Below are 11,260 nucleotides of genomic sequence, written 5' to 3' on the forward strand. Positions count from 1 at the left end.
GCTTTCCCCCTCCTCTCCAGCCTTAGTGAAAGTGTTACAAAGTGAGTCAGGCGGCTGAGGATCATCTGACTGAACTTTCTTGAAACCTACACACATTCTTGTCTGCTGGCTATTTGCTTTTTGCCTCCTTCCCCTAACCTTACTCCCCCTTTCCTCCCTGAACATCTTATTTTCTAGGAAGAGATTTCCTGCTTTCCCTGTGGGTGAAAGGAGAGGAACTACTAGCCATGGCTTAGCTTGGCCCTGGCACTGTCTTTGCTAGTCATCTTGCTGGCCTGAGAGTATGGGAGGTTGGATTTTTCAGATTGCTCCTCTTTCTATATTTATGTCCCCTGATCTGTCTTCTTGTCCTGGGCTTTTTACAAAAAAAATAATAATAATAGTAGTACACATCACCATTTCTAAGCCAAGGTTTTGGCCAGCCATTCAAACACACAGGGACTGCTTTGCCGGTTTGTCTCCTTGTCATCTAGTCTATCCACACACACACCGCTGACTTCATTAAAATTATATAAAGTGCCATTCTAGGTCTTGGGCCTTTTTTTTTTCCGCCTTGCAGCTTCTATTTCTACGATTATTGTTGCTATTATTCCTTTCCAGGAATTTCTAGATGATGCTGATAAGCATCATCATATTTAGTGTTATCTGCAAAGACACAAGCTCAAAAGTGACATCTTTTCCTTGAATCCAGGAAAGAAGAAAAACCCACTCAGTTCAGATAACTCCTGGCAATTCCCAAAAGAAAATGCATTGGGTATGTATTTGATGAGAAAGAAAATGAAAGAGCCATGGGGCTGGCTCTGCTACCTGCCTCTCAAGACCTGGACACTGCTAAGTCAGATCAAACCCAATGAGAACACTGACAAGTCCTTAGCTTATAGCACGGTTTCTCATAGACTCTTCGGAAAAAGAGACAGGTAACTGTCTAAGTCAGAGAAGCTGTGGGCAACAGACGGAAGTGCTGTTGAGTGTTTAGGGTCTGGGCTAAATGCCTGAAAAATCACAGTTCAACTTCATCCACCTCAGAGTGTGGAAGCTTGTCCCAAATTAATGGCTGTTCATAGGGGAAATGGTTGGTGTCCCTGACCGCATCCCTCCCTGGTACACTGTGTTACCTGTGAGGCCCCAATGTCTGTGCCACCAGAGTTCCCAGGGAGCCTGGATCTCTCCCTGTCCCCAAACTGGGCTGTGGCCTGACCTCACTGCTGGAGCCAAGTTGGTATTTCACAGCAGAATCATGAAGGGAGTGTAAGAAGGAAGACAAGAAGAAATAAACACTTCAAACAGTCTTCACTGCAAAAGAATACTTCTGGTAGCCTAGCTTTTAAATCTCATTTTCCTCTCTCTCTCTCTCTCTCTCTCTCTCTCTCTCTCTCTCTCTCTCTCTCTCTCTCTCTCAAAAAAAAAAAAACCAGTTTAACATGGGGGGGGGGCTTCATGACACAAAGCTTTTGTTATCCAGATGATCAGCAACGTGCTTCAGATACTTGTAAGGGGGGAAGCCCCACAACAGACATTGATTTTAGAAAATCAATAACTAACATTTAATAAAGGGAACAGAGGAAACACGAGAGAGGAGAGGGGAACATTGGATGTAATTTTAGTGTCTACTAAATTACCCAGAGATGGAGAAGGGGAGGTCTCCTGTGTAAGGACCACCTTAAATAATGCCAGGCAGCAATGAAGAAAAAATTAAATTAAAAGAGAGACACACGCACATACTTAAAAAGAGGCTGCCTGAACCGAATCTTGGGGACCAGCTTGGAATATATTATTGTCCTTGTTTTTTTGTAATACTAAGCCAAGCAAACAGATCAAAGACAGCACAAAGAGGGAAGGCAGGGTAACATAACGAACAGTTTTTTACTAAAATTCCTCTATCACTCCCCCATATGGTTCCCCACCTCCACCACAACAAGCAAAAGACACACACACACACACACACACACACACACACGAAGAGAGAGGTGAGAGAGGGAGATTATTCGTCTCTAACCAGAATCCTTTAGTCTTTGTGTTTACTCCCTCCAGCACCCCAAACTCCCACACTGCACCCCCCAGCCCCCACCCCCGCCAACCCTCTGCACGCGGTGCAGCATTGAGGTTAGGCTAGGGGAGCGCACAATTGTCCTCTCTAATGGAAAGTTGTTCCAAGTGGGCCCGGGTAGTACCCGCCAGGCGCGGGCTGGGGGAGCGAGAACCCGGGCGGGTGCTACGACCCTAGTGCCCAGCTCCGGAGCGTCTACACCGCCTGCGCCCGCTCAGCGGGCTGAGAGCGAAAGGAGGGTGAAGTTTCCTTTCCGATTCTGGGCTGGCGCGGCTGGATCGCTTGTTTGTTTTGAGGGGATGATCCCCCCCCCGTTTCTTTTCATTTTTTTTCTTTTAAAACTCAGTATCCTCCGTCAGCACCCACCCCCTGCACCCTCTGTCGTCCCCCAACTCTCTCCCCTCCCCCAAGCTCCTTCCGCGCACTTGCCAATCACTTTTCTCTTTTATTCCCACGATTTTGTTTGGGGGTAATACCTAGGGGGTCTCTCTCTCTCTCTCTCTCTCTCTCTCTCTCTCTCTCTCTCTCTCTCTCTCTCTCTCTCACACACACACACACACACACACACACACACACTTCCACAGTCTCTCTCCAAAATGGACCTAAACTCTCATATACACACCCCTTTAATCTGCCACCTCTGATCTGCGTGTCCCCTCATACCCCCATCTCTTTCCTCCTTCCTGACTCAGCCTGGATAACGGGTTCCTCCAGGGATCCTTCTGGCCGTGGAGCAACTGCTGGGAAAAGTCTTTCTTCGCCCTACTCTCTGGCCCGGAGCGGGGCCTGAGCCTGCTGCAAGAGGAGCCGGGTCCCCAGTCCGCAGCTCCCGGCCCGTCCCTCCTACCCTCGGGTCCCCGCGTTCGGCCAGGGCCCGCTGCCCGCGGACCGTTACTTGGCGCACATAGAGGCAGCCCGGCGACTCCGGCAAGAAACTTTGAGGCTGGCGGAGGCGCAGTCTCCGGTCCCCTCCCTCGCCCTCGCCGCCCTTCTGCCACCCTCGCCCGCGCCCCTTAGTCCAGCGCGCCCGGGCGCGGGAGCCCCCGCCCTGTCCTCGCCGGCCGCTCCTGCCGCGGGGCCGGGGACCTGCGGGCCGGGGAGCCGAGCAGGCGGAGGCGGCGGGGGTGCCGGGGCCGCGGTGTGGAGCGCAGGTCCGGTCGGCAGCACTCGGAGCAACCCCCCGTCGCCCGGCGCTCACTTGGCCCCGCACTTGCTCAACTCCCCCCCGGTGCAGCGGCCGCGCGTGGGGCTCCGGCGCTGGCCGCCGAGGGAGGTTCGCCCGCGAGCCCTAGGCGCCGCCACGGGCTTCCTTCTCCCTCTCCCCCCCTTCCCCCCGGTCTCCAGCCGCGGAGTGGCCCGGAAAAGTTTGGTTCGGGCCTCTTCTTACCGTTTTTCCTCCTGGGATTGGCTTGTTTGCGCCTCTTGCACCGGGGGCCATCCGCCATGATCGGCTGCTTCATTGATAAGAGCGGATCAGATGGCAGTTCGCATGGACTCGGCGCCCTGCTTCGGCAGCACGCAGGCTCGATCTAGCAACCAAACACAGCGACAATGTGGGCATCGCCCGCGCCCATTGAAACGCGCGCGGGCCGCCCAGGGGAGCCGGGCCAGGGGCCCGGGTGAGCACCCATCCGCGCCCCCAGCGCCAAAGTGAAACTTCGGCGGCCCCCTCCCCGCCCCACCCCCAGCCTTGGCCCCGAGGCGCTTTGTGTTGTTACTGTTTGGTGTGTTGCACTCGCGAGGGGGATCAGAGACAAGAATTACATCTTCAAAATGAGTCATAACTCCTGACCGTATGAGGGAATGCACACAGCGGTACAGTAAGACTGCTTGACTCAAGGCTAGGCGGACCCCTTCCTCCGAAAAGTCCTCAGCCGGGCTCGGCAACTTGGGGAGGGGGTCTTTCGCTCTCATCGTTTCTCATCCCTCCTCCGACCCCCCATTCCCAAGAGGGAAAAAAAGTAACAAACAACGCAAAACAGCCCTTGGATGAAGCACACTCGGGTAAATTGATAATAGTAATTACAGGAAGCCCACTCGCCCCGCGACCCCTCCCCTCCCCTTAGGAGTTTATCGAGGCACTGTCTCTTTTCCCCTACACCCTCCGCCCCCAAATTAAGATTTCCCATTTTACCCGGCAAAAGAAATATAATTATAAGGCTCTCTGGACATTGTTCCTCCCCCAACCCCACCACTTGGACAATATTTACTTAAGTCCCCCCCCCTCCACATATGTTCCCCCACACTGATTTCCTTAAATTCTTCCAGTAGATTTTTTTTTTTTCCTCTCAAGAAAGGAAAGAGAAAGTCCGTAGCCACTGTGGCAACACTTTTAAGTTGTTCTAAATGATCGTATCCTTTTTGGCTTCGAAACTTTTGTACCTAAAAATCGAGGGAGGCGCTGCATTTTTTCAGCTGAAACTGTCAAAACTTGGAGAAGGGGACCTGGGAGGCAGGCCGGAGAAGAGGAGAAGCCTGAAACTCCGCGGGGTGGGAAGACGCTGTGCCTCGAGGATTAGTTTAAACAGCGGGCTATAAAAGATGTAACAGATGCAAACTGTAACACAAGGGCCATTAACCCTTTCTCTGCCGCCCAGCACGCCCAGTCCCTACACCCTGCACCTATTGTCTCCGGTGCTACCAGCTTTGCGGAAAACCTGGAAAGAGAGTATCAGTTTCCGCACATTTGCTGAGCGGGGTGAAGGGGGGCAGAGAGAGGGGAAGTGGGTGTTGTAGAAAGCACTTTAAATATACCTAGGCAGACAGGGTAGACTTTTAAGTTTGACACATTAAAAAATCATTTCTTGTCTATCTTATTAATTTGAAATTGTTTGGGGGGGGGATCCTGAAATAAAGAAATGGCCATACAAGCCTCTGGGATGAAACAGCTGTCTTGTCTGTATTTCTGCTGAGACTCAACACACCATGGCATACCAAATATATATATATTTAATAAAGTAAGTTTTATGAGCCAGTATGTGTGTGTGGGAAAGACATGGCATCGGTGCTGGAACTTTTAATCTGTGGATGTTATTCCTAACTCTGGAGTGAGTAATCTTGCCCTCATCATTATAGGGGTAGCATGTAAAACATGTAAGTAGGTGGGAGACAAACACATTTATGGTGGCCGGGCTCACCACTGTTGCTGAGAATGTTGTACTCTCTCCTTTAACTTTTCAGTCCCAAAGTCTGGAATAATGTGTGTGTGTGTGTGTGTGTGTGTGTGTGTGTGTGTGTGTGTGTGTGTGTGAGAGAGAGAGAGAGAGAGAGAGAGAGAGAGAGAGAGAGAGAGATCCATGAAACCTATGTGTGTATTACTTGGTCATTTAAAATAAAATTTCAAAAGTTACCTTAATCTTAACCCTGATACCCCGACAGCAGCTTTCTTCCCAGCTGTAGTGACCCCCCCCCCCACTTTGGTAAACGACTTAAGTTCTAAGAGGACTTTCACTTCTTTATTTATAATCACAGAAGTAAGGTGTTACTTCACACACACACACACACACACACACACACACACACACACACGGACACACAGACACACACACAGACACACAGACACACACACACAAAGAATGAAATAAAGAAATGAAACTCGCTAAGCAGACAAAAACAGGCAAGTTTCTGCTTAGGAAACAGCCTTCTCCGGTGGGAAAGGGTTAGGCTGCCATGTCCAAGAGAAAGACTTACTCCCTAAATTTGGTAGGTCTATCTTGAATAAGTTTTATAATTATTAACAGGTATTTGCAAAGTTTTAATTGCTGAATGTAATGAATTGGAACTCGGTGTGAAAACAAAGCATGAAGCTCTCCACTTGATGAGTTTTTACCCCAGCCATACAGTTCTCAACAAAACTTTTCCTAGGCTATGTAGCAAAAAGCACCTTTGGTTACCTGAATGGACAGGTACAGGGCAAATTATTGGGGGAAAAGGAGGAAAAAGAGGGGAAGGACAGAGAGTAAGAGAGAGCAAGAGAAAGCCAAGAAGCCACTCTTGGGAAAAGCCTGCCACCAAGGAGCTGAAACCACCTGAAATTCCTGCCCACAGACACCCGGCTCACTTCAGACTAATAACCCCACTCAAAATGAGAAAATTAGAAAAGGAGGATGGGGGGGGGGCAAGCACACCCAAAAAAAAAAAAAGATACAAAGAGGGGGGGAAAGAGGGGGGAGGGAACCTACCTGCGAAGTCTTGTTTGTAGTTTTGGCCAGAAATGGTGAGAAGAAAAAGCATGAAGAAGCCGCGAAGTGTGGGGGAGAAAAAGGTGGAGGCGAAGAAACAGCTCCCGGAGCAAACTGTACAAAACCTCGCCAAGAGTGTCGGGAGGCAGGACCGTTATTCCTGCCGAGCAGGTTAGAACTGATCTCTTTTCGGCCACTCCAGGAAACACAAACCTGGGGACGGACTGACGTGTTACGCCTCTTCTAATGACATTTTTTTCTTTTTCTTTTCTGTAGGGGAGAGAAGAGAGACCCTGAAACACGCGCCACCTATCTTTGTGGGGAGGGATAATTGAAGCGCCCTGAGCGTGAGCATCATGTGAAAACGTGATCGCCAAGTTTCTCTCTGGGAAAGGATCTGGGATAGATTATACCTTGAAGTCTCCGCAAACGCTTTAGTGGAAGAAATGAAATTCCACCTCCCTCCCTTCCTCTCTCCCTCCCTCCCTCCCTTCTCCACGCCCCCCCCCCCCCCCCCCCCCCCCCCCGCCAAGCCTTTGGCATCATTATCCTCATCACTAAATCCTGCAGAGTACTGGGCGGAAAACGGTGCACACCATTCACAGAACTGGAGAACTCCGAGGGGCGAAAGTTACAGGGAAAGATCTTGGGTCTTCCATGCAAATCTCTTTTTTCTCTGATGAGTAGGCTTGAGGTGCACATCAAGTTGTATGGATACCTAAAGCACCGTTTTTTGGAACTAAATTTTTGCCCTTTCTCTTATTACATTTTTTTTTTTTTTTAAAGATGCCAGAGCCAGGGGAGGAAAATGCTACTTGTGACTTGTGCACTGCATCTTAGGATTTTAGGGGTTTTGTTCTGTTGTTGTTGTTGTTGTTGTGTGTGTGTGTGTGTGTGTGTGTGTGTGTGTGTGTGTGTGAGAGAGAGAGAGAGAGAGAGAGAGAGAGAGAGAGAGAGAGAGAGTTTTCTGGATTGGATTCCTATATTAAAAGAACTTTGGCATTTTAATAAAGGGTCTCTAGATTAACATAGAGCAGCACTAGGTTGGCCAGTCTTTGGATCTCTCTGCATCTCATGCAGACCACACTACAAAGTGAGGGGGTTGGGGACAAGAGGAAAAAGGAGAAAGGCCAGAAGAGCCTAGGATGATAGAAAAAAGAGGGTGACATTAAACTGTGTGGGGTCGAAGTTTTGAAGTACATATTTTTGATATTGCAATTAAAGTAAAATTAAAAAGAAAAGGCTCCACCTTTGCTCTGGAGGGATTGGTTATGCAAATATGGAAGGGATTTCCTGGAGAATACAGCTTTCTACTGTATGGTTAATTAAATAATCACTCAAAAGCTTCCAACGTGACGCTTCTGTCGTAATCCAATCAGGTTACATAGGTCCTAAACAAGAAAGATATTTTCCACATCTGGAAGTCAGCAATTTAGCAAGTACTGCACATTATTAACCAATTCAGAGCCCACTTCCCAGGGGAATTTTTTTGAAGTTTAAGTGTTCTTAACCAATGCTCTGCTGTTTTGTTAATCAAAAAGCTGGTTTACACTGCACATAATTGGAACTAATATAGAAGTAAATAAAGACAGCCAAATTCGAGGATGCTCTGTACAGGCATCTATCGGAAAAGGAAGAAACTGCTTTGCCTCAACAGCCCAGGCTCAATTTCTGAAAGTCCTAGGAGACCCCTCCTCACTTCTTTTAAATAGTGAAAGTATTTAAGAACCTCAGAGCACAGATAAATGCCCAGTCCCCACAGGCTGTGGGCTCCTCTGTAAAGGTAAATGTGGAGGTGTGAAGAGCACCTAACAGCTGCTGCCTCTTGTCAGTCTTTCTGCTTCAATATTGTCAACTATGTCATAGTGCCCTGTTTCCAGTCTGAAGAAACCTGAAACAAATAACACCCTGATCCAACACTAGACTTTTACTCATATTAAGATAAACTGCTTTGAACTGTGCTTTGAATGTGTGCCTACAGCAAGACTTTGAATGCAGGAGTCACTGGCGATTGGACTCAAAGGAGGGAAGCCACCTTAGGGGCTGCCACATCCACACTCTCAGAGCTACAGGGCTTTGTATTTTGCATGTTTATTTTTCAGTGGTGGTGGGGGGAGGGTAATAGCCACCCAGCATGACCACAGCTAGATTTCATTCTAGGGTGCAAGAAAGCGGATTTTCACAGTTGGTTACACACACACTCACCTCTTTCCTAATTTGAGCATTTACAATGAGAATGATTGGATAAATTAATTTCCCCCTTACCCCCATCACAGATAAAGCACCTATAGATGATCTATAGATTGTAGAGATTTTCAGTCAAAAAATTGTTAATAAAAAAAGATTTCCAACATGGATCAAACACATTAGTCCCACATTTCCATTTCTCATACTATCTTGTATCTGTACTAAATATATGTAAGACTTATCAAGTTTCCTCCTCTAGGATTTATCATTACGGTTCATATCTTCTTTCCTTCCTTCTCTTTTCTTAAAAAAAAAAAAAATCAGAGACCAGCTTTCTCCCAAAGTGTGCCTTAAGCCCCCCTCTCCCACTGCGGAGAAATAAGGAGCCTGTTGTAGGGAGTATCTACTGGCAAGACCCTTCTGCAGACACCCAGGTAGCCAAGCACTGGACGTTTTTAGCTCAGACACATTGGTGCAAAGGCACAATGAGACTATAGGGCAAGTCGAACAAATAGCTAACAAAACACTGTCTTTATCATGGATATAAAATGTCTTCTTACATCAGATCTGACAAAATAGACTGCTGACTATTTCTATTAAAAACACCCAATTATCTGATTACCTTGGGCTCAGTCATCACTCCAGTGCCAGGAGGCGGCCCCCAATAGTTTGCACTGAGTTTCGACATGTTTTTCCATGTATTTGGGGAAAAAAAAAAAAACCCAGAACAAAACAAAACAAAACCAACTTCAATTTCCTAGGTTCTCATGAAGGTGGACGTTTGGGTGGTGGTACGGGAAAGATCGCGAGGCTGAGCGCAGGGGTAGGTTGCCCACTGCCCTCGCCTGGCACGCCCCTCCCCAAGCTTTTGACCGAGAGTGTTCCCACCATCACAGAGGCAGTGGGACCAGAGGAAGCTGGAATATAAATTTGTTCGGAACACTCCCTCGGTCCCAGGGCCAGGTCAGGGACAATGGGGACCGTGGGATCCACATAATACAGGAGCGCAGGATGAAAAGTCCAGGGGGACCAGGGACCTCTCTGAGGCTCCTCACGCAGGAAAACACGTCCTGCGATAGAAGGACGAACTCCTTTTCGGACTGTTTTCCCTGTTAATAATCCACTTTGAGATTAGCGCAGGCGAAGGGGATTAAAACAACAGATACATGCAAATGTGAAATAATATTGACATCGACATTGGAGGGGAAAATAATTCTTGCGGGTTTCCTTGGATAAAACCAACTGCTCCCCTCAGGACCATCCCCCCCCCCCCAAGGCAGGGTGAGGAGGACACCCTTTTGTTTTCCAGTTCCCGGCAGCGGACCCGGAGCCTGTCCCCCCCATTCACCTCTCAGTCTGTCAATTTCCTCAACTTTCACAGCCGTTCCCCCGCCCCCACTCCCCTTGCTGGCCCAGAGGCCCAAAGAGGTACCTTTCTGCCCTTGAACACACAAGCTGAAGAAAGAATTCGAATTTGGCCACAGCTAATAATTTTTTTTTTAAAAAAAGCAAATTGTGTTTATTTTGTACCATGTGGGGAAAATAAAAAAGGAATCTATTCTGGTTTAGAAATGGAATTGATCTTTCATCTAGAGGAATTATTTCAATCCTGTATTGCTATGCAGGAAGTGGGTAACTTCTTTTAGAGTTGCGAGCAAAGGCTGATACCCCGGACCCCTGGATTAGGTGTGTGGGGGACACGGAGGGGTCTGAGCAAAGCCAAACGGTTTCCTCACGTGCAAACTCGAAATCCAATCCATTCGGAGTTGAGCCTAGGATAGGAGGGGAAAACCTATTTAAAAAAAAAAAAAAAAAAATCGGAGCGTCTCAGAGAAGCCCTTTCAAACAAAACCAAAACAAGACCGGAGAGTCCGAGACCGTCCCTCACCTCCCTGCTGCGAGGCCCGCAGGCTGTGGAATCTCGCACGTCACCTAGCCCCAGCGGGGCGGCCAGCTGAGGATTTTATTTTCCTATTTTATTTGAAGTAAAGGCTGCATCTCGGCTTCGGGGTGTTTGCCAACGTCTCTACTGACAGGAACCAGCAAACTTCAGGACTCAAATGAGCATCTTAATTTATTGATGCAAAGCAGGTCTGCTCGCAGTTCCCCATCCCCGGCGCGCTCGCCCCCCACCCCAGCCCCCCACCCCTCACCCCCCACCCCTGCGAACTTCGCTCCCTCCGTCAGTCCCGGAGCACGTGGGGGGCTCGCGGGCCCGCCGCCCTCCTCTGCACACACCCGACCCCGCCCTGGCACCGCGCGACCCCCGCCCCGCTCCCGGTCAGCTGACCTGGCTCGCCGGCCTGCTCCCCGCCCGCCGCCCTGTTTCCGGTCCCCCGGGTCCGCGAGCCCCGCTCCGCGAGGAAGCAGCGGCGGCCGGGAGGTGATGCAGGGGGCTGATTATCATGAGAAAGGCTGTGCCTGGAAAAGCCTCCTCCACGCGACTGTCAATCTCACAAAAAGGGGGGTGGTGGTGGAAGGAAAGGGGCTCTGGAGGAGTCACCAGAAAACTTGCAGCAAGTTAGATGCGACGCAGGCCCGAGGAGGTGGCTTTCGCCTCAACTTGGAAGGCTGGGCATTCAGGGTGCGGACGCCAGCAGCCTCGCCAGGGGATTGGAAACCCGAATCTCCCTCCTTCCTTTCCTCTTGCCCTCCTTTCAGTCCTCTCTGCCCTTTATCCATATTTTCTTGCAATTCTGTTGCAATTGCATTCTGCACATTCTCTTTTCTTTCTATATTTCTTTTGCAACCTCGTTTTCCTCCCTAACTTACCTTCTTGGTAAATTTCTTGGTGTCTCCTTTATATGTCCAGATTTATCATTTCGTTTTCAAAACACAGTGTTTA

The 11,260-nt window shown here is 49.0% G+C and overlaps 1 protein-coding gene across 4 annotated transcripts in view; it reads right to left on the bottom strand.

Annotated features, from left to right (window-relative positions):
• Zeb2 (zinc finger E-box binding homeobox 2) overlaps positions 1-10,791 on the bottom strand; it is a 134,218-nt gene extending 123,427 nt beyond the window's left edge. The window contains exons 1-3 of one of the 4 annotated variants that reach the window (XM_028880886.2): positions 6,642-6,691; positions 6,229-6,498; positions 3,435-3,576 (exon numbers count right to left, since the gene is read on the bottom strand). In XM_028880886.2, the coding sequence (XP_028736719.1) occupies positions 3,435-3,507 (73 nt within the window). In that variant the 5' untranslated portion in view covers positions 3,508-3,576; positions 6,229-6,498; positions 6,642-6,691. Of the gene's footprint in view, positions 1-3,434; positions 3,577-4,429; positions 4,950-6,228; positions 6,692-10,705 lie in introns of those variants that run through there. The other 3 variants (XM_028880949.2, XM_028881022.2, XM_028881094.2) reach the window with 3 other exon arrangements.
• Positions 10,792-11,260: the final 469 nt, after the last annotated feature.

This window comes from Peromyscus leucopus, chromosome 4, assembly GCF_004664715.2.
Source record: "Peromyscus leucopus breed LL Stock chromosome 4, UCI_PerLeu_2.1, whole genome shotgun sequence".
Lineage (NCBI taxonomy): Eukaryota > Metazoa > Chordata > Mammalia > Rodentia > Cricetidae > Peromyscus > Peromyscus leucopus.